This window comes from Talpa europaea, assembly GCF_964194135.1.
Source record: "Talpa europaea genome assembly, chromosome: 3".
NCBI classification, from domain to species: Eukaryota; Metazoa; Chordata; class Mammalia; order Eulipotyphla; family Talpidae; genus Talpa; species Talpa europaea.
The window spans coordinates 105,899,537-105,923,853 of record NC_140069.1 but is presented as its reverse complement, the minus strand read 5'-3'; the positions used below and the strand labels follow the sequence as shown (position 1 = coordinate 105,923,853).

General features: G+C 38.5%; 1 protein-coding gene across 1 annotated transcript in view; it reads left to right on the top strand.

Annotated features, from left to right (window-relative positions):
- Window positions 1–10,888: 10,888 nt before the first annotated feature.
- DPY19L2 (dpy-19 like 2) overlaps window positions 10,889–24,317 on the top strand; it is a gene marked incomplete at both ends in the record, with an annotated part of 66,316 nt that continues 52,887 nt past the window's right edge. Inside the window, 4 exons of the mRNA XM_084230771.1 lie at window positions 10,889–11,270; window positions 14,836–14,860; window positions 16,018–16,105; window positions 18,792–18,929. Of these exons, the coding sequence (XP_084086897.1) occupies window positions 10,889–11,270; window positions 14,836–14,860; window positions 16,018–16,105; window positions 18,792–18,929 (633 nt within the window). The remainder of the gene's footprint in view (window positions 11,271–14,835; window positions 14,861–16,017; window positions 16,106–18,791; window positions 18,930–24,317) is intronic.

Below are 24,317 nucleotides of genomic sequence, written 5' to 3'. Positions count from 1 at the left end.
GTCCTTTTGAGTTAATAAGAATGGCGTGTTGTCTGAAAGGCCTGCCACCATTCCTAGCAGGTGGACATGGAATAGAAGCCTCCTAATGATGATTCATCTCCTGAAGGCCTCTATAGAGATACACTATAGGAGTGACATTGACTTGTGGGATAGTCCAAGCTTGCTCCTCTCTCACCCCATCTACATTTCTGTCATCCTACTTTCTCCAGCTCTAATATTCCCCCCAAAAGAAAAATGAAACCCTTCTAAAAGTCCAGAAAATAAGTATTATTAGCAGAAAAGCACCCCCATTCTATACTGCTATGAATTTTTCAGAGACATGTTGAATATTTATCCAATTTTAAAATTTCACATTAGGTTTTCAGGCTGTCCTGCTTATCTTTAAGCTGAATTATAATAAGAAAATGAACTTCAAATAAAATGAATAGAGAAACTTTACCAACCCATTTAATACACAGTCAGGTTTAGCCAGGATTCGGTTACTAATTCATTTATGTAACATGCAAGGTTACCTAGTATAAGAAAAATGATATTTTTACTATATCTTCCATTGACCAAGTAAGGAAAACGTGACTAAATATGTATGAAATTCATAGTTATTACAAACAAAATAATATATGCTGAATTTAAATGACACAGAAATAAAGCAGAAAAGATTTTCATCTGGGTACATTAGAGAGCTGGACTTGAGTAGAAGAGAGGTTATATAAATCTTTGTTATTTCAGAATATAAGAGTTTTTGTGTAAATAAGCAATGGGAAGGTTACAGACTCTTAAAACTTTGAAAAACCATGAAGTCCTTTCTTCACTAGTATTTTATGGCAGTTATAAAATGTTCTCTTATCTTTCTTCAGCATGATTTAGTATGCAAAGGTTCATTTATAAATATTTGATAGGTGAATAGTATTTTCTGGCCCTTCTTTCTCTGTCTCTCCTTCAATTCTAATCCCTCCTCTGAGAATAAAAATATAATAATAAAAACATTTTGGTGAAATAATACATCTGGACAAAAAATACATATTTTGTATTTTACTTCTGGTACATTATAATACTATATTTAGTTTTTTTTTTCTTATTTTCAGAAACCTAGAGGAAGGTCTTTATTTCCTAGAGGATAAAATTTGATGGATATAGCCTCTTTAGTAGACTCTCTCACAATTCTGTTGTTTGCTGTGTTCATTTGCTTAATGAATTGCGTGAGAACAGTCACTGTAATGAAGTGTGTGAGCTGGGGGTGGGGGGAAGGGCATGGGAAATGTTTTATGAAAAAAAAGAAGTTATAAGGCTAATACTATGAAGTAACATCTAATGAAGTTCTTTTTAAGTGCAATATATTTATTTCTGCTAGAAATGTATTATCAACATTATGTAATATTTGAAGCATTACATGTTATTTGTAAACAGCTTAAAATTATATATTACCCCAAATTGTACAGAAGTACCAATGTGTGGTGGATATTGATTTCTTTCATTAAAACTGGTGTGTTTTTGATATATATGCACACATTTACACCTTTCATTATCTTACGCACTTTGCTTCAATACTTTTGGCACCTGTTTCTTCACCTGAAAAAAAAACAGAGGAAGGTTAGGTAAAAATCAGAGGCCACCTCCCAGGACAGAAACAACCACTGGATCACTACACAGGATTTTGACTTTGTTTACATTTGAAAATCTTTAGCAGACTAAAGTAGATCCAGACAGTGAAATATTATTCAACAGTAAAAAGTAATGAGCTATCAAGCCATGAAAAGACAGGGAGGAATCTTAGATGACTACTACTGAGTTAAGAAGTATTCTAAAATATCTCCATACCATATGATTCCAACCATATGACATTCTGGAATAGGCACACTATGCAGACAGTAAAAAATCTGTGATTTCCAGATTTGGGAGGACAGGAGGGATTAATAAGTGGAGCACACAGGATTTTTAGGGTAGTAAAACAATTTTGTATGATGCTAGAATGGTGGATACATGATTTTATGCATTTGTCAAAATCCATAGAACTCTACAACTCAAAGAGGAATGTGAACTATGGACTTTAGTTAATAGTAGCATATCATTATTCCTTATCATTTGCAACAAATCTACCATACTGATGCAATTGACTTGTTAATAATAGCAGAAACTATATGCAAGATGGGGAATTAGGAATATATGTGGATTCTGTGCTTCCTACTCAATTTTTCTATAAATGCAAAACTTCTCTAAGAAATATAGAAATTAACACAAAAGACAATGGGATGCCACTGCATACATGCTGGGATAGCTGTGATGGTGATGGTGGGCAATGATGTATTTGTAAGGATGCAGAGAAATCAAAACCACGTACATTGGCAGGAATATGAAATGGTGTGTCTGCTTTGGAAAATATCCTGGAAGTCCATTAAAAGGTTAAACACAGAATCACCATGCCCAGGAATCCCACTCCTAGGTGTACACTTAGAAGAAATGAAAACATGTCCACACAAAAACTTGTGCATGAGTTTTCATAGCAGCCTTATTCATAATTGCCCCAAAGTGAAAACAGTTCAACTATGCATCAGCCAGTGAATGGCCGAGTTTGCTCTATCTGTACAGTGGAGTATTGCAACAAGAAGAAATGAAGACAGCGTGTTAGGCCCTCGAGGACATACTGTAGGATTCTGCTGCTGTAAAATATTCAGCATAGGGATTTTCATTTCTCTCTCTCACAGAGAGAGAAAATAGAGTAATGGCAGGGGGGCATGATTGCCTGTAGGAATGGGGTTTCTTTTGGGAAAGTGAAAATGTGGTAGAATTAGATAGTGGGGATAACACATAACTGTCTGAGTAAACTAATCACCGAATACTCCACTTTAAAAGAGTGTCTTGTATGGTTTGTGAATTACATTTCACTAAAGCTGTTATTTTAAAATGTAAAAGAAGAAAAAAAGCTATCCAGCAAATCTTTCATTTCCTTTCTTTACGGCCCAACTTGTCAACCTTGAAGACTTCCAGGGGAATAAATCTTCTATAATTATGAGTTAATAGCGGACTGCTTAGAGTCTTCTCCCTGCCTCAATATTTTTTATCTGTAAAAAAGTAGATAATACTTCCTATTTGATTGCATTATGAGGCCCTCAGCTCTCAATTTATATCAGTTTTTGTCCTCCATTTTTTCCTCAGGAAGAATCATAGCTGGCTTCTTGGACTTCCTGAAAAAGAAATATGACATGAATAATTCCTTCTCCATCCTGAAACTGGATAACATAATAATTACTACATTTTACAAACACTCTATCAATGTACTTTATATACATTATCTTACCAACTCTCTGAGAAAGGAGCTGCTATTATCCCCATTTGAGGTGTGAGAAATTGAGGCTTATGGAAATGAAGTGCTCAGAAGGAAGAGTAAGTGAGAAAGCCAGGATTTAAATCCTGTCTGTATTATAAGACACAGGACGAACTCCTCAGACAAATATTCCAAAATTTTAAGAAAACAATTTTAAGTCCTCCTTGCTTTTTCTGAACCCTGGTACCAGGCCTTCATTAAGAACCAAAAGCTCTGTAGAGGGGATTGGGGAGTTCTTGGTGGGTGGGCGTGGTGATGCACAGCTGAAGGGGTGTGAACCTATTCCCCTGAATCATACACAGTGCTGTAAACCAGCCCCACCTCAAAAATTAAATAACAGAAAAATAAAGATTGAGCCAGTATTAAACAAATTGTTTTAAAATAAAGGGAAAATAGAGACAAGAAGAAGCCAATGCTGCGTAATACAATTGTTCTTCCCCTCAGGGATTATAAATTGTGGTGATGTCTTAAGAGCTTCAACAGATTGTAGTGAAGACTAGAGGGAATTTAAAGTTCCACATTTATCTTTCGGTGCTGGGTCAATACCTTCGTGGAAGTGGGACCCAGCCACCCAAAGTAAGAGTCTGGCGATCTTGATGTAGGGACACTCCTCTCTCCCTGAATGGAACTGGAGTTCCATCAAGGCTGCTCAAGGATAGAAGTAATTAGAAAACAGGCACAGTGCAGTCCACTCAGGGTCTGGACAGCAAGCAGAGTCAGGTGCAAACCTGAAGAACAGAGAGCAGAGCCCTGGCGGAGGGGACCAGGGTGAATGGCTGGGCTAGAGGAGAGGTAGGTTTACCTTACTTGAATGGGTGTGAGAGAATAACTACTGGAGGGTAGAATGGGGGACAGACAGGGGCTAGGTGGCAGAGAGTAAAACCCCCAGGATGGAATCAGGACCCACTTGGAGACAGGTGAGAACAGAAGAGGAGCACTAGTAAGAAGGGAGGTTGGTACAGGGCACTCTATGACTCAACAGAGTATCTTTCCAGCTACCTCCACAAAAGTACAAATACTAACTAGAATGACGTAAGTTCAAAAAACTGACAAGACCATGGAGTCCAAAGTCTTTATTTCATAGTTGAGGAAATCAGAGCTAGAGAAGTAAATTGCCCCCGGATGTAGTGCGCCCAGCTCAGTGATATTTCTTGACCCGCCAAAGTCAATCTAAGATGTTGTGTTAAATAAAACAGCACACAGATGCCTTATATCTCGTTGTTCTGCCATGTTTTGCATTTAGCTGCCCGTATATTTTTATAATTCATACTTTAATGTTCTAAGACTAGTTTAAAAAATATTAAATATAGTAATTATTATTAGTTACTATGGTGGTAAATAAAAATAATCTCAGTATGTTGGAGTTTGTACGCAGAAGTATCATCGGATTCATGGAAAAGTTGATTTGGGGGTGTGGCATATGTACGGACATGCCTGTGGCTGTGCATGCTTTGGTTAAGTCATTTAACAGTGATTAATGAGCACACTTCTGCTCAGGTCAGCGTAAATATACCATGAAGTTGGGTATATTTCACCATACATGAGGGTGACAGTTCTCTTAATTCAAGGATTATCTTCCTTCCTTTAAATGATACCTACCTTTATAAGACTGGTCTAGATCAAGGAAGCCACACTTCATCTGAAGAGGCCTGATATAAACTCTCCAAAGCCCAGCATGGATTTCAGAGTTTTCAAAGGAGAACCACCACCTCATGGATACAGATGGTAGACTGACACGTATCACAGACACCTTTTCTCCTGTGGACAAAAAGGGAGCCCTATGCAAAGCATTATAAATAGATGCATTTATATCCAATATGCTTCATTGCAAATTGGTGAATTTCCATTTTCTCCTACAAAGAAGCATCTCCATTCAACTAGAATTTAAGTAGGCTCTGTAAAGTCATTCAATTGCAGCAAAATGCACAATTTAAAAGCGAGTCAATCCAAAATATGTAATAGTTTTAGACTGAAGTAATTGTTTTAAAAACACACGTGCAATGTCATAATCTAGCTATATGCTTATTAATAACAATAGCAGATGAGTAAGCTTGCTACATATTCTATTGTGAAAGGATACTGTAATAGACAAAAAATTATCAATTAGAGAATAAATAGTATCTCAGAAGGACTTCCCTGTTGTTATCCTATTTTTTGGAGACAGAAATACATTGCTATATGAAAAATTTCTTTTTTATCTTTCTAGGACGGTCTTACAGAGATATAAAAAATGAATTCTACTTGGTTCACCTTTTTGGTGTTTTTAAACTTATTAATTAAAATTAATAAAATTACTAAGTCAACTTGCTCTAAAAGAATCTTGGGGATATGATGTAATTATAGTTGACTAAATTATGAGATCTTTAGAATTTTGCTACCATCTTTGAGAATAACTAATGCTGTTAGACTACAGAGATACTTTGATGCCATTCCAAGTTCTTGCAATATAAAAGTGAAAAAAAGGAACCTAAAGTATGTAAAATTGTATAAATATCTTTTATGCATAAGAATATCACTTAAAGTAAAATTAGTATTAAATTATTAAATTATAAGTGGAAAATTGTACATCATATTTAAAACGATGTTCACCAAAAGACTTCTATCTTCCCTGGTCTAAATAACCCAGCTATAGATGTAACTTAAATAGCCACTTAAATTTATATTTATATGTTTGTGCAAGGATATATGTTAAAAGTTTGATGGAAAAATTATCTGAATCAATTAAAGTCATTATTTGGAAAACCAAACATTGGTCATAATGTATCTCTTCATAATTTTGAAATTTCCCTAAATTACATGTTTAGTAAATGAACTTACTGCTAGCACAGTGATTTTTTTTCTTTTTAAAAATGAATTTTAAAATTACCTAAATTTTTAATTCTGATTTACAAGTCATTATCGCCATCTGCTGGTTACATAGTTTCATTGCAGTTTTTAAAATTTACTAAAATTCTGAATTAGAAATCTCTAAGAAGGAAAAATAATTTGCTAAATCATGAGGCATCTCTTTTTCATAGAGGCTGTGGTGTGGGAATACAGTGCATTCTGCCTAATTATATAATGTGTTATTTTAATTGTCCACTCATAATAGAATATGTATACTCGGTTGTTATTGTTACTAATAAGCATGTAGCTAAATTATGACTCAAAGAAACATTCAAAATAAAGGGGCAAAATTAAGTGAACACTTTCAGAAAGGCTACAGAAAGATGAAAACATTCCATGGTTCCATTTAAACAAACTGCCGTGTTCTCCCTCACATGCACAATGCATTCCTCTCAGAGAAATCGTAATTATTTAGACAACTATTTTAAGTTTTCTAATAAACCTAGAATTCATATTATTGCTCAAAAATAAAACAAATATATAACTTGTTGACAAATATTCCAGGCAAACAAAATATTAACTGGAAGTAAAACACTAATATCCTTGGAATATGGTCAATTTAGAGCACGCTGTAAGAGCATTTGTTTACTAGGCATGTACTGGTTTTTAGTACTTTAATGTTGCCTCATTCAATCAAACCATCTTCATTTTCAGAAAAAAATAATGCTTTAGAGGCTAAATACTAGCTCAAGTTCACACACTGAAAATCTTCCATATAGGAGTCTTTTATAAAAGATTTAGAAAGGCACTTAGAGCATAGTTAATCCTCTGTGTTTACTATATAAAAGAATCAAACAACATTTATTTGCTTCTTTTACATTCAATGCTATCTTATGAGTATTTTCTATATCATTAAATATTCATTCAAAATTACTTTAGTGGGGCCTCCCCGGTGGTGCTGTTAGGAGTTGGCGCCTCAACTCCGTCCAGGGTTCCCAAAGACTACACGGAGCCAGAGATGCAAAAGCAAAAAGGCTTTATTGCTAGCTTAAGCTAGGGCCCAACTCTGCCTGGTACACTGACACAGCAGTCTTATCAGGTTGAGAAAGGGACCCCCTCCCAGAGCAACCAACTGTTTTTGTACTTTGCTGACAGGATGCGGGGACTTTTCACACCAGGGACCAAGTTCGGCCTGATTGGGTATCTCTCCTTGGCACTAGTTAAGTTTCGTTTACCCTTGTCTTGTGGTTTTTATCCCAGTCTGGTGGTTTTTGCCTTGAAACGAAACTAGGGCATAGCTGTGCCCTTTAAAATGCCTGTTTTTCTTAAGATGGCTACTGTCTTGCTATGCCTAATTCTTTAATATCTTACAGCGCAGCGGTTGAGTGCTGGGCTGTGAGGCTGCCTGCAGCCTCTGCAGCGCCGGTTCGATCCCCAGCCTCCGGGGAGGATCCCACAGGGCTTGCAGACCTCTCCTGCTGCCCGCTGCTCCCCTCAGCAGTGTATTTATTCGGTCTGCCTGTTCTGTTCCCCGCTCTGGTGAGTTCTCTCACCCTCCCACACTTCTGACTGTACCCACTGCTTGTATAAATAAATAAATAAATAATAAATCTTAAAAAAAAAAACAAAAAAAAAAACAAAATTACTTTAGTGGCTGTGATGCTTCACTGTATGAGTGATCTATAATTTATTGTTAATGTTGAGGATATTTCCAATTTTCACTGATATATTAATATAACAATAAACATTCTTATAAAATTTAATTTTAAATGGTAAAGATGATCATATTTGTACTTTCAAGGGTTAGACCAAGAGTAAGAATATGCTTTATTCTGTCAAGATTTTGAGTGATCCAAAAGACAAAAGGAATTCCAGGAAACAAACAAATTGGCCAAAAGGGAAACAATTATATCAGTTCACCTATTGTTACAAAAATAGTGTTTAAACAAGCAACAACAAATGTTGGCAGAGGATGTGGTAAAAAAGGAACTCTCCTGCACTGCTGGTGGGCGTGCAAACTGGTCCAACCACTATGGAAAGCTGTCTGGAGGTTCCTCAATCTACTAAAAATGGAACCACCACAGGACCCTGCAATTCCACTCCTAGAGATCTACTCAAGGGACACAAAAACATTGATTCAAAAGAACACCTGTACCCCTATGTTTATTGCAGCACTATTTTCAATAGGTAAAACCTGGAACCAACCCAAATGCCCAAAAATAGATGACTGGATCAAGAAGATGAGGTATATATACACAATGGAATATTATTCAGCAATTAAAAAAGATAAACTCATGCCATTCGCAGCAACGTGGATGGAACTAGAAGGAATTAATGCTCAGTGAAATAAGCCAGAAGGAAAAAGAAAAATATCGGGTGGTTTCACTTATAGCAGGAATATAGGGAACCAAATAAGACATCAGTGTACAAAAAATAATAACTGTACAAAGCACAACAAAGCAAAAACGGACAATTATAAAACAGAAACATACTGCAGGGGAGGAGGAGGGAGAGGGATCAGAGGGAGGGAGGGAGGAGCACATAGGACTCTATGGGGACTACACCTGAGGGGGTGGGGGGAAGCAAATATTGTTTGAAAATGAACAATGATGTAATAAATATTTATTGGAAACATTAAGTATAAAACATAGTGTTTAAATACTCATATTTAATAATACGATGTTTTATATTTTGAATTTGTATATTTGTTCAATGATATGTTTTTATAAACCACCAATAAGTATCTTACATTTAAAACTTTGTATTGAAATGACAGCATTTATTAGCCTAAAACTTGGGCAAATTACTATATCCTTGATGCTTCCTTTCTTAAGCTATACAAAGTTATTGCGTGAATAAAATGAGAAAACATTTTAAGTACCAAACACAATGCCAGGAATGTAGAAATGCTTCTTGAAAAAAATCTCCTAAACCACGCACAAAAAATAACAGCACTTATTGAAATTAAATAAGTGACAAGCTGAATAGTACTTTGAGTGCCTTAGACCTTCAAAGGACAAATTAATGTGGGGGGTTGGGTTTGGAGGGTGATGGAATACAGAAGGGCCAGGAGAGAAGAGGGGGGTGGGGAAACTAGGGGATGTCTTTTCCATATAAGTAAAGGGTTCTCACATTGCAGTTCTCACTAGGTAGCTAGTGGAACAGACCTGGGAAATTAAAGTCGAAATGACAGATTGAAGGAGATTACTGAAGGCACTGATGAGCAAACCAAGGTGTTTACTTTTGTTTGTGGGCCATGGAGTTCCACAAATACTTTTCATTGCTGTTGCATCAGCATGTTAACCTGGACACAATGAAGTAGAGATCAGACAAGGGAGAAGAGGGTTAAGGAGTTCAATCCCATTTATTATGAAGTGGATGGGAGTTGAAATGGTGTCGGATCCAGCGGTGGAGACTGTGTCCGAAGACACGGTATATGTCAAGGTTCCCTGACATGCTTGCCAGGCGCTGTGACATTGTGTGTGGCGCTGGTGATGTCTGGTTTAGGAGGTCCGAGGTCTGAGCACCCTACCTCCAGGCGGAGTCATTCTGAGCAATCTTGGAGCAGGTAGTTTTACTGCAAGAAAGGATTACTAAACGCAGTTCTTGAAGGGGAAACCAAAGTATCACCGAGTTCTGCCATTTAAACCCACCCGACTGTGGGCCCGTCTGTCAGAGAATGCCCTGAATCGGGCTGCCGCGGGGCAGGCAGAGCCAACAACTCAATGACTAACGCAACGTATTTGCAGGGTTGCTGTTTCTTCGTGCCAGGCGCACCACAGGTGCTTACTTAGCTCGCTCTCTTTCTGCGGTTATTTTAACTAACCTCTCCTTTCCCTTTATTTTTTTAAAAATATTTATTTATTTATGCATACAAGAGGTGGGGTACAGGCCAGAGGTCGGGGGTGGGGGGAGGTGAGAGGAATCACTAGAGAGAGAGAGAGCAGGGAACAGAACAGGCAGATTGACTGAAGTACACTGCTGAGGGGAGTCAGGAGAGGTCTGCTGCGCCATGTGGGTAGCTCCCTGGCTGGCCCAGGATGGAAATCATGCTGCAGAGGCTGCGGACTGCTTCATAGGTTGTGTCTTAACCCCTTGTGCCTTTCCCTACAGCAACCATAAGGACATGCAAGGTTTTCGGTAAACATGGCCAGAACAACCTCCCTGGTAGCGCAGCGGGTTGAGCACAGTGCTGTGAAGCTGTCGGCTGCCTCTGCAGCGCGGGTTCGATTCCCAGCCGGCCAGGGAGAGTCCCACATGGCGGGGCAGACCTCTCCTGTCTCTCCCACTGCTCCCCTCAGCAGTGTATTTCATCAATCTGCCTGTTCTGTTCCCCACTCTGTCTCTGGTGAGCCCTTTCACCCCCTGCATCTCTGGCCTGTACCCCAGTTCTTGTATAAAAACAAGTAAATCTTTAAAAAACAAACAAACAAACAGCCAGAACAAGCTTGACGGCTGATCTCGAAGAAAGGCATTCAAATCACAGAGTTGTTTTAGACTCGGCAGCCGCAGGCAAAGAGGCGCGCGCGGGGGGTCTGTGCGCGGGAGGCGCTCGCACTGCCCCCCCCCCGCCCCCCGCCCCTGCGGCTTTCGCGGTCGCCATGACGACCCTGCGGCCCGCAACGGCGGCGGGGACCAGTCGTTGAGGCTGCGAGCCGGGCCAGGCCCCAGCTGATCTCGCCCGACTCCGCCGAACCGGCGCCGGAGAGCGACCCAGTGCATCCGAACAGGGACTATGAGAAAATGGTCGGGCAGACGAGGAATAAGCTCAAAGAAGCGGCGTCAGAGCCGCCGCGCTCTCCCCGCACCCCGCAGACTCGGCGGCGGCGCCGGGCCACGGGAGCCGGGGAGCCCGAGCTGGAGGAGAAGCCGAATCAGGAGGTGGAAAAGCGGGAGCTGCCTTTGCCCTTAGGAGGCGGGAACCTGCCAGGGGGTGCCCGGGAGTATTCGCCAAGGAGGACCCGAAACCTGAACGCTCAGAATTGCTTGCAGCTGGAAGTGGTCGAAAGAACCCTTCTCGGCCGCTTCCAGTTCCAACTGGTCAACTTTCTGGTGGCCCAACTCCGCGAGAAGGTGCTCTTACTGCGGAGAAGCCAGTTCTCAAGAAAGACCACCTTCAGCATAGGTGAGCTGGGCAGGCCTGGAGCAGCCGGCGCTAGGAGCCCTTTGGCTCCTGGCAGGGTGCCCTCCCGCAAGACGCCCACAGTTTAGAGGAACCGTCAGAGCCTCGGAGTAAAGTGGTTTGGGTGAATCTTGAAGGAGGTAGTTTAAAAAGCAAGTCTATGAGCAGTCATGACAAGGTCCAGGCGCTGCAGTCGCTCACAGGAATCCCCTTCCCTTTAGTTCTTGTTTTAAGACATCTGTGCATGGTTTTCGGACATAGTGGTCACTCCCATGTCAGCAACAAAATCCTCTCAATCAGGGCAGTCATTATTACAGTTTGTAAATATGCTAGGATGGCTCTTGGGGGACCTTATGTTCCTGCATGCCTAAAGTAAGACAAAATGAAGTCCTGGCTCTTTAACATTAGCTGAGAAGTTATTAAGAGTGGAAATAGAGTCAAATTAGACAATAGATCACCCCATGTTGGTATCCACTTACTTTCATGTATCTGTGGATCTTCAGTGCCTAACGTTAGGGGAATTTTATTTAAGCTATTGAAAGATTTTCCTCCTTTTACAGTCATCATTTTCTGTAGCTCGAGAGGTAACTTAAATGTTGTTGCTGTTTTTTGTAAACTGACTGCTTTTATAAATGGAGACAAATAAATGACTCCTAATGTGACCAGTGATTTCTTTTCCACTTAAGTTGAGTATGATGTTAAAGTAGAATGAGTCTCCATATTGGAGGTTTTAAGAATACTTGATGAATAAATTAGATGGAAATTGTACTTACTTTTGTCAGATGTCTACTTATGGTAACATACATCCCACATCCAGAATCAACATGGTCTTGGAAACCAAGCTGTTTTGCCATCCCAAACACAAGCTCCAGTACACCCAGGTCTGGCATGTTGAAGGTCCAATGCTGGGTGAAATAATAACTAACTATAAGAAGTGCTGTTAGAGTTCAGACATGTGAAGTACTACTTTAGGATGGAAAGTGGAAAATGACATGGATAGAGTTAGAAAAAGGTGTGTTTCATACAGTGATGGAAAAGCTAATATTTGGTTTAGCAGAGAAACAGGTACTGCAGTTTGGTAGAACAACATGGTTGGATAGAAAGTAAGAAAACATAAAGGTGAAGTAAGGCTGAAAGGAAGGACACAAAGTATGCAAATGAAGAGGAAGTAGAAATAAGTTGGGACAGTTGCAACCAGCCATGGAGAATCTTGTTTAGGTTTAGGCATTTGAACTTCATTTTTGATGCTTTACTTTTAAGGAAAAAAAATCCAATGAGGTAAAATGCATATATCAAAATTAACTGTTTTAAAAACAAGTAACTCAGTCTCATTTAATCTATTCAGTGTCCCCACTGAATAACTTAAATAGGAGGAACATGGCATGATCAGTAGTATGCTTCTGAAAGGTTAACTTGACAGCAGTATGTAAAATGGGCTGCAGGAGGACTGAGCAAAGAAGCAGAAAGAATAATTGGAACATTACTACTTGAATCCAAACAATGGTGGTCTCAATGAGGATAGAAATAGAAGTGGAGGGGCGAGGATAGAAATGGGATTTGATGGAGATTGAAAGGACTGGTTTTGGTGAGGTACAACAGGAGAGAGAGAGATTGAGAGGAGGAGGAATAAGAAAGTTTGTTCAGGTGTGAGGATTATAGATTTGGGAATTATCCATGTAAAAGTGAGTTGAAACTATAAATTGAGATTGCCAAGAGCAAAGCGGGCAAAGTAAAGATACTTGGGAAGACCAATTACACTTTAAAGAGGAGAGGAAAATGAAAAGCCAGATAGGTAAGCATATAAAAACAGTGTTCAGAAAAACAGAATGAGTACAGTTCTTGTATGGAAGAAGACAGAGGAAGAAATCCAAGCATTTGGTCAAATGCTACATAAGATGGAAAGAGGTAGGTGATGTTGATTAAAAGGTCATTGGTCATTTAAAAATGTTCTAAGAACTAAAGAAATTGGCCAACAACCTTGTCAGGGATGGGAGGAAAGGGAGAAAATCTTTCATTGTTTGAAGACCTGTTAATCAAGGGAAGTGTTTTAAGGCCTAGGAGATTTAAAGACTGAAGGGAAAGAACAAGGAGAAGAGTTGAAATTGAGGTTCCAAGAGAGGAAATAGTTGAATACTTAAAGTCTTGGAATATTTGGGAAGGGTGAACGGCACAAGTTTGACAAGCTAACTGGGGAAGAGGAGAGGCATCCCTCTTTGAGGTGGTAGGAACTAGAAAAGGCAGGATCACTGTATAGAGAAGCATTGAAGTGGGTATAAGAGAAGTTCGGGATTTTGTATCAAAATGACCTTTGTTTCAGTAAAAGTGTGGAATTGGCTCACCTACAGTATGAGAAAGACTGTAGTTCACTGATTGTAGTATGAAACAAGTAAACCTGAGAAGTTTTGAAGAGCTGTATGAAGAGCCCATGATGGTTAGGAATGAGGAAAGAAAACTTGAGAATCATGGTTGATAATTTTCAAGACTGCAGTGGGTTTTTATTCTTAATTTCCTTGTCAATTAATTTGCATTTATTTTGTTAGCTCTGTTTAGAATTTTTTTTGAATTTTTAAGAGGTTAATGTTGGTGGTTTCTAAAATGACTTCAAGAATACACGATACCATTACAAATCTTGGAGGGGATGAAGGACATTAGATATAGCTAAGTAAATTCACTCCTCTGTGACAGTAACAAAAACACTTGGAAAATGATCAGAATCAACTTTTTCAAAACTTCGGAAATTTAAGATTTAGAGCAATTTAAAGGACATCTGTTCAAGAAAATGTACTGAAATTCTGAGAACATTGGGGTTTACGGTGTTCTCACTTGGTCTCCTCCCATCCTCTCTCCCCAGCTCCATAGTTCCTTGAATACAAGCAGTCCCCTCTCCCCACTGGGTACAGGCATGCAGCTCCTCAGAAAGCCCTTTGCCCAAAGCAGCTCTCTTATAAAGCCTCATTCTGAGGGTGTTGACAAAGCAGCTCCAGATAAGTCTACCAGGCCAGTAGCCTGGGGCTTCTCAAAGCTCCACAAAAGTCTGAGTTACCTTCGGGGCTTTCAGTGCAGTTGCTGAGAAAGGAATCCTAAGCATTTGACCATCTGCTGTTGGACAGGAAGGAAAGTAACCTAGACTGGTTCCTGTTGGCTAAAGTAACTTCTGAAAGGACCTAGCAGAAGATAGGAATATTTTTACTGCTTTTAAAATTTGCATATGAAGAGAGAGAGGCTAAGAGAAAGTAGAAATTGAAATAATAATACTGAAAATCATAATACCACAAAATAAGGTCAAAATCATCTATAATGTTATCATTCTTTTGCAAATGAGGCATAAAAGTCTTTCAAGTCCTCTTTCCCTTTGCTCAAGTCTCTCTTGCAAAGGTAGGCATGATTCACAATGTGTTGTGTGTCTTTTTGGAAATTTTCCTATGCTTATATACAGAAAATTAGCTAGCCATCTTGCTTGGATATGCTCTTTCTCTAGATATATAAGGTAATGCACTTAACATATTTGATTTAAAGGTATTTTATAGTAAAGTAACTTTTAATGACTCTGCCTTTTTTCTTTTTCCAGCTGTCTTTGTTGGATTTTTGCACTGGTAAGATTAGTTTTTTGAAGTTAATAAATAAATAAAAATATTTGAATTGAAAATCACCCTTGCTGTTTGCATACACTATAACAATAACTATTTGCTATATGTTTAGAGTATTTGGTTATGCACCAGTTTAAAAAGCCTCATATGAAATAGCATTCACAAGTGGGTGCATTAGGGAATATCTACTCAAGAATTAAAATGATTTTGTCCTATCACAGATTCACTATGATATTTCTTACATATCTAGCTTTTCTAGAATATTTTGCACATTTATTTCCTTTAAAAACTCCTTTATTTTATAGCAATTTGTTTTTAGTGACATAAGTTTAGAGATAAAGTTTTAGTAAAACTAAGATAGAAATGAAAATAAAGACTCTGAATGTCAATACAGAATTAAATGACGAAGACTGTCAGTGTGCATGCACATACCCCTTATTGTACACAAGTATAAAAGGAACATGAAAAGTAAAAATATTTTCCTCTGACTATTCCATTTTTTTTTTTTTTAAGATTTATTTATTTATTTCTACAAGCACTGGGTACAGTCAGAAGCGCGGGAGGGTGAGAGAATTCACCAGAGTCAGAGCGGAGAGCAGAGCAGGCACACTGATGAAGTACACTGCTGAGGGGAGCAGCAGATGGCAGGAGAGGTCTTCGCACCATGTGGGACCCTCACCTGGAGCTGGGTGGGGTGTGGGGGGGATTGAACCAGCGCTGCAGAGGCTGCAGGCAGCTTTGCAACCCAGGGCTCAACCGCTGGGACACCGGGGAGGCCCTATTCTGAGTTCTTTTCCACAATTGCAGAGGCATTTCAAAAACCTCATACATTATAATCATTTGTGAAATATAAAAAAAACTTGCCTCTGTTCTCCTTTAGAGGCCTGGAGTGAGCATAAAGGTGGAGAGAGTCACAAGGGTTTTAGATATATAGTTGAGATTAAGAAGCAAGGAGTTAAGGAATTTTAGTTATGTGCTATACTAGATTGTACAATAAATGCCTAAAAAGATACCAATGAGTATGCTAATTATAAAATTGTCTGTGTTTATTATAAACATTCTTTTTTATTTTTATGGCTTTCCCCCCCTACTTTATAACTTAGTTATTTTAGTACTGGTTTGAAAACATGTTCTTATAGAGCTTCATTTTTTTTTTTCTCTAGGATACACTTAGTAACACTTTTTGAAAATGATCGTCATTTCTCTCACCTCTCATCTTTGGAACGGGAGATGACTTTTCGCACTGAAATGGTTAGGTTCTTTTTTCTAATGAATTAATTGTAATTTAAGAATAGTTGTGATTGTAAGATAGAAACTAATTGGGAATTAAAATGAAATCTGGTGAACTGCACTGTTTCTCAAGCTATAACCCCTATTTAAATATTAAAGTGTTTATGGGTCTTCTTTAAACTTACTTCATCCTCTCCTCTGCTTTCCTCATGCAAATATCTTAAGATAATAAAGACAAATTATAACCGAGGAAGAAAGAGAGCAAAGAAATAGATCATTTAAGAAGTGACATGGGGCACCACTTTAGCAGAAATTGCTTTTTCTTGTTCTAGTCAGGAGGGCCCCATGTTTTATCTGGCTCTTTTAATTTTTTTTCTTAAGGTCTCTTATGATGTCAAGATAGTCTCTTTTAAGGAACAACTTTTGATATAATTTAGTTAATATTTTATGTTCTGTTGCTTTAATCTATAAAATAGGGAATACCATCTGCCATACCTATCTCACATCGTTATTGTAAGGATTACATGGGATGGCAATAGGAGAGAACAGGACATTTAGGAGATACCAGGAATGTCCTCCAGATCAGCTAGTTGTTGACAAATGACAAACTAAAACTGACTCTTTTAACTTTGTAGCCACTGCTTTAAAAAATGTGATTAAATTAAAATTTTACTTTATTTTATTTTAAATTTATTTATTTATTTATACAAGCACTGGGTACAGTCAGAGGTGCGGGATGGTGAGATAATTCACCAGAGCTAGAATGGAGAACAAACAGGTAGACTTGACGAAATACACTGCTGAGGGGAGCAGTGGGCGAGGCCGGAGAGGTCTGTCGCGCCATGTGGGACCTTCGCCAGCGGCCGGGAATCGAACCAGCACTGCAGAGGCTGTGGGCAGCTTCGCAGCCCAGCGCATAACCGCTGTGCCACCAGGGGAGGCCCTTAAATTAAAATTTTAAATTTAAATGTAAAACAATAGAAATTTGCCATTTTTATTCCTTTTGAGCGTACAATCTATGTCATTAGATACATTCAAATTTTAATAGCCATCACTACCATCTATCTCCAGAACTTTTTCACTATCCCTAACCTAAACTTTGCACCTATTAAAATACCAGCTCCTCATTCTCCTACCCCCAACTCTGATTACCTTCTGTCTCTACCAATTTGTTTACTCTAGGTACCTCACCCTTTATTTTTTAAATCTCACACCTATTGTGCCCTTCAAAGCTTTGAAGAATTACATATGTTAGCATTTGTATGGTATTTGAGTATTTTGAAGGTGTTTTTCCAAAGAGAGATTATAAAATACTATTAAAGAGTATTTGCTATGGCAGAGTCTAGGCTTTGGTGAAAGATCACTAAATTCAAATTCAACATTTCCTATTTCTCTAAATATAGACATGAATATTAGATGTCCTTTCATGTAGTATTGCCTTGTCGCCCTTTTCAGCAGAAAGGAAAAATCCTTCTATGAACTAATATTTTATCCATCTCCCATATCTATGAGGTATGGTCATACGATGAGGTAACAGTCTTTCAGTTACCAGCTGGAAGTTTTCTTCAATTTAGTAGCCACTACTAGTCTTGCTTAATCTTTGAAAAATAAAGTAATTGTATGAGGCAGGAATGAGTACAGCATTGAAGATATCTTTAATGTTTGTTTATTTTGAGAGTCTATTATAAACATAGCTGCCTTTAATTTACTTTTAGTTTTAGGAAGAATCCCTGGGAATTGATGAGAAGGGAATTGATGAATTCATGAAAAATTTGTGAAACAACAGATTTTTGTTAATCCTTGGATTTTAACTAAACAGTACTCTTTTTTAAAAAAGATTTATTTATTTATGCATACAAGAGCTGGGGTACAGGCCAGAGATGCAGGGGGGGTGAGAGGATTCACCAGAGACAGAGTGGGGAACACAACAGGCAGATTGACCAAAGTAAACTGCTGAGGGGAGCAGCGGGCAAGACAGGAGAGAGGTCTGCTGTGCCATGTGGGTTGCTCCCTGGCCAGCGGGGGATCAAACTTGTGTTGCAGAGGCTGCGGATCACTTCATAGTGCGGTGCTGAACCCCTTGCGCCACCAGGGAGGCCCTAAACAATACTCTTTTTTACCTAATAAAGACGTTTTTTCACATAATAGAATTAGACACACTATCGTAGTCTCCTTTTAAGGACATAGCATTTCTTTCCTGAGCAATAGTAGTTAATTGACAGTAGCTTTACTTCATGCAGAACTCTTCAAATGTAGTAAATTGAAAGTGTGAAGCTCTATCTAAGGATGCTTGTGATCATTATTTGTCATTTCTTCAGAACTGGGAAAAAAAGAAGTAATTTTCTATATGCAACATTGTACTCTATGCTAGAATTCAGATTTCAACTTTTGGACATTTCATAATATGGGGGTAAAATTGGATTTGGTAGAATTAAAAATATATTGTATATGTATTTTAAGGCATGATTCGAAAGTCTCCTTTCAACATTTAGCTATTCTACATTTTAGTTTGAAATATTATATTTAGAACTCACAGGAAAAAAAAAAAGAATGAGGAGTATGACAATGACCAAAAATATATACCTTTTTTAATACAGTAATAGCAAGGATTAAGAAGTCTTATTAGTGACTTTTTCCTTTTTCTTCTAAAGAAATTGAATAAATATTTTCAAATTTTACTAATGTGATAATATATGCCTTTTTAAAGGGGCTTTATTATTCCTACTTCAAGACCATTATTGAAGCACCTTCTTTTATGGAAGGACTATGGATGATTATGAATGACAGACTTACTGAATACCCTCTTGTAATTAATACAGTGAAACGCTTCCATCTTTATCCAGAAGTAAGTAATATTTTTGGACAAATATTTGTAAGTAAACACAATGATGTTATTAAAAGCATGGGACCTTTAAGGTTCATTGATTATATGTGTCCTGACAGTTGAGCAAATGCTCACAAGTTCCTGTTTTAAAGACTCCAGAAACTATGCTTTCATAAACTCAAAAAACAGAAACTCAGCATGGAAGTAATGACTGGTGTATTAGACAAGTCAAATGGGAAGGAACCAGCAAGCGTTCTAAATGGGGTTGGTCTGTTGACTATCGTGACTGTGAATGGGCCTAATGATCACATGCAAACTCTGGGAAAGTGATGGATGAGCAGACTAGTTATATTAATAAAGCAAGATTTATTTGGTCACAGGGACAGAAATCTTTGAATATCTTCCAATGCTTATTAGCCTTAAAAAGTATGGATTTTATGAGAGTACCTAAATTACACAAACTGATAACATATAAATGTGTGACCAATCATCTAGAATAAATAATAAACATTACTCTTGTAATTTTTGCTTTAGATATTTTGAAATGATTAAAGCATTCCCCAGTCCAATTTTCACCTTTCTCATTTCCACAAGTATCATCATGAATTTGATATGTGTATCTGCCTAGTACTTGTTTTCAAGGAATGTCTTATATGTTTTTGTAAATCTACACAGATGCCCTCATTATGAAAGTTACCACTCAACATCTTTCTCCTCAACCTATATTTTTGAACCTTGTGTATTTATGGATTTTTTCTTTAATTTTAACCATTTTACAAAATCCAAAATTAATTTGTAAATATTACTATTTATTGATATTTTTCCAGTTTTTTATTGTCAACACTTGTTGAATATATATATTTGTATATGTTTTCTAACTGTATATAAGCAATATTTTCTCTAGGATATGTATCTAGAAGTAGAATTGCTATGCTGGAGAGTATGTGCTTGATCAACTTTATCAGATATTGCTAAATTGGTCTCTGAGTCAAATATAGCAATTACACTGCTGTGTAGCAGAAGGCACTTTTCTTTGTATCCTTATTAGATTTCAAACTATTATATTGTATCATTTTTGCTCTTTTAATGGCCATGGTGTATAATAGCCACTTGGCTTTGTTGTTCTACCAATAAGCTTTATAAATCTTCGTCACCTATTTGATAGTGTTTTTTTAAATTGATTTGTTGGCATAATTTACATTTAAAAAATATTTATTTATTTATTTATTTTTGTGTAGAAGAACCGAGGTATAGGCCAGAGGTGTGGGAGGTGAGAAGATTCACCAGAGACAGTTTGGGGAGGAGAACTGGTGGATTCATTGAAATACACTGCTAAGGGGAACAGTGGAAAGGGATCAGACTCAGTGTGGTGATAGCCCTGAGACTTAACCCCTAGGCCACTAGGGAAGCACCATAATTTACATATTTTGTAGGATAATCCTTAGTTACACATGTTTACCACATCTTCCACTGTGACTTGCTTATCGTTATGTATAATCAGCTTTGTTGAGGCTTAACTTACTTGTAGTAAAATGCCCCAATTTTGAATGTATAGTTCTTTGAGTTATACATTTGAAAAATAAATGTATAGCTACCACCAGAGTCAAATTATTGAACACTTCCATAATGCCAAAAGCTTCCCATGTACTTCTTTGCCATGTTTATTGAAAGTTGCCTGACCATATTATCATATTATATATGGACTTACTTCTGTTTTCGTTGCTGCCTTATCTGTCTGTATGTATTTATACCAATACATGCAACCTTGATTACTGTAGCTTTATAATAAGACTTGAAATAAGGTAGTTTTCTGATTTTGTTTTTTCCTTTCAAAATTATTTTTCTGTATAAATGTTGGAGATCTTTTATCAATTTCTCCAAAAAAATCTTGCTGGGATTTTGACTGCATTTGCATTGTGTTTACACATATATTTCAGAAGGTGTGACTTCTTAACAATATTGAACTTTCCCTAAGCAGTGTTTTTACTATTATAAATAGTATTATTTTGAAATTTTATTTTCCCATTTTTTGTTGCTTTTGTATAAATGTTACAGTTAATTTTGAATATTGAATAGAATTTGAATTTGAATAGAATTTTCATCTTAACAAAGTGACTTAATTATTCTAGTAAGTTTTTTTGTAGATTTCTTTGATTTTTCTATGCACATAACTTGGCTATAGTAAATAGTGCTGTAGTGCACATAGAATTGCATATATACCCTTTGTATTAGCTTTTTTGCTTTTTATTTTTTGTGTACTATTTTTCTAAGAATTTGTTCATTACAAATCTAAGTTTTTCAACTTTTTGACATATAAATGTTCATACTAATCTCTTATGATCCTCTGTATTTCTGAGATATCTGTTATTATCTGTTTTTGATTTTGTGAGTTTTCTCCCCTTTTTTCTTTGTGAATCTAGTAGAGTCTTGTCTGTTTTGTTTATTTTTTTAAAGGACCAGCTTTTGGTTTCATTAGTTTTTTGGACTTCATTTTTTATTTCTGTTTCACATATTTAAGCTCTACTTTTTATTATTTTCCCTCCTCCTCCTCCTATGGTTTTATTTGCTCATCTTATAGTTCCTTAAGGTGAGAGATAAGAATATTTGAGCTCTTATTTTTTGATGTAGGTATGATTGCTGTATGCATCTCTTTTAGTACTGCTTTTGCTGCATCTCATACGTTCTGGTAGGTGTCATCAATTTTATATGTCTGGAGGTATTTTTTAATTTTGTCATTGATCTGGTAGTCATTCAGTAGGTATTTTGTTGCTAAGTCTCCACAGATTGGAGATTTTTCCTGCTGTCTTTTGTGATTGGTTTCTAGTTTCCTCATGGAGTTAGATAATTCTTCTTTGTATTTCTCTTTATTTATCCACCTAGATTTTTTTTAAAATTTTTTCCCCCAAGATTTATTACTTATTTATACAAGCACTGGGTACAGTCAGAAGCGTGGTAGGGTGTTGCGTCCGACAACACCACACTGACAAATGAGAGTCGTGGAGCAGGTTACATAATGTAGAATGCTGCTGAAGAGCAAGATCCTGGCCCTTTTATCCTGGCCCTAAATTTACATAAAACCAGAAAAAGAAACAAATAAAAACTACAGCATCATCTGCCAGTAAAGTAGAAATTCTGCATCCTCTAAGTTACTACTAAAAGGCACTTTTGAGAAAAAAAATAGCAAACTGGAAAGAGAAAAAAAGTGAACAGATGGAAAAATACACATAATTGGCTGTAATGAGATTAAGGAGATTAAAGAAAGGGGAAGGGTGTAGAAGATTAGGGATTGTGAGTCTGCCCTCCAGGCACTTCTTATCTACTTGATGACACATCCTAATACCACCCCCCATGGTTCTAATCTTATCATGAGGCCCTCCACTGATCAGCTTCTGGGGTCCTTTGTCATACATCAGTCCTCGGCCCCTAGCCGTTCCGCTGAGTATGTGTTATGCATACCTCAGGAGTATGTGTTATGCATGGGTCCCCCCCCTCCCACCTCGGGCATTCCGGACATACCTTGTGATGCATAACCTCTCCAGTGTGATCCAGCTTTGTGCTCTTGTTTGATTTGAAGGGCTGAAGGGTTGGGCTCCTGTTCCTAACTGGCCAGGCCACTTTGACCTTGTTTAGTTGACAAAATGGCTGCCGAATAGGCTGCCTAGGAGTAGCAGACCCACAGTAGGGTGAGAGAATTCACCAGAGCCAGAATGGGGAACAGAACAGGCAGACTGACGAAATACACTGCTGAGGGTGTTGTAGGACAGGGAGAGGGGCAGCCCAAACCCCGCAAACCTGTCTATTCTAAGTGGGTTCTGCCATCCGCCGCATCAACACAAAACATAGGAGACTTTAATGAAAAGGAACTTTAATAAGACTAGGAAACAATACAGGTAAGGCAAAGAGTCTAGTTTCTAAGTGAAGCACCCAAAGTTACCCATCCCCTCGTGGGTAAAAGTCCATCCAAATGGGATCGGCCCAGAACAAGGCCCCAAGGCCTGCCACAAGTCTAAAGCATCTTCCAGTGGGGACCCACAGAAAAGGATCACAAACAACCAAACAAGCCCGGAAGGAAAAGAGCAAAATCAACATTAAGATAAAAGCTGCCATGGTCACCTCTCCACGGGTCTCATCCACATCTGTGTCACCCAGTCCACGACCAAAAGACAAGCACAGTTTCTTTACGTGTCTCTAGGCTCCATGCGCCTCCTCCAGGTCTCCTGGCTCCATCCTGCTTCCTTCCTCAGTCTCCTCTGCAGCTTCTCCTCTTCCTGCTCAGCTCCACCCTCCCTTGGGTGGGGCAGGGAACCTCCCCCTTTCCTGGGGACCACCCTGTTACAATCCCCCCTTTTAATTTTTATTCCACCATATCTGGGCATGGGGCTGACTAACCACGGATGGCTCTGTCCTAAATCACGTTGGACGCCAAATCTGTTATAGGACAGGGAGAGGGGCAGCCCAAACCCCGCAAACCTGTCTATTCTAAGTGGGTTCTGCCATCCGCCGCATCAACACAAAACATAGGAGACTTTAATGAAAAGGAACTTTAATAAGACTAGGAAACAATACAGGTAAGGCAAAGAGTCTAGTTTCTAAGTGAAGCACCCAAAGTTACCCATCCCCTCGTGGGTAAAAGTCCATCCAAATGGGATCGGCCCAGAACAAGGCCCCAAGGCCTGCCACAAGTCTAAAGCATCTTCCAGTGGGGACCCACAGAAAAGGATCACAAACAACCAAACAAGCCCGGAAGGAAAAGAGCAAAATCAACATTAAGATAAAAGCTGCCATGGTCACCTCTCCACGGGTCTCATCCACATCTGTGTCACCCAGTCCACGACCAAAAGACAAGCACAGTTTCTTTACGTGTCTCTAGGCTCCATGCGCCTCCTCCAGGTCTCCTGGCTCCATCCTGCTTCCTTCCTCAGTCTCCTCTGCAGCTTCTCCTCTTCCTGCTCAGCTCCACCCTCCCTTGGGTGGGGCAGGGAACCTCCCCCTTTCCTGGGGACCACCCTGTTACAATCCCCCCTTTTAATTTTTATTCCACCATATCTGGGCATGGGGCTGACTAACCACGGATGGCTCTGTCCTAAATCACGTTGGACGCCAAATCTGTTATAGGACAGGGAGAGGGGCAGCCCAAACCCCGCAAACCTGTCTATTCTAAGTGGGTTCTGCCATCCGCCGCATCAACACAAAACATAGGAGACTTTAATGAAAAGGAACTTTAATAAGACTAGGAAACAATACAGGTAAGGCAAAGAGTCTAGTTTCTAAGTGAAGCACCCAAAGTTACCCATCCCCTCGTGGGTAAAAGTCCATCCAAATGGGATCGGCCCAGAACAAGGCCCCAAGGCCTGCCACAAGTCTAAAGCATCTTCCAGTGGGGACCCACAGAAAAGGATCACAAACAAC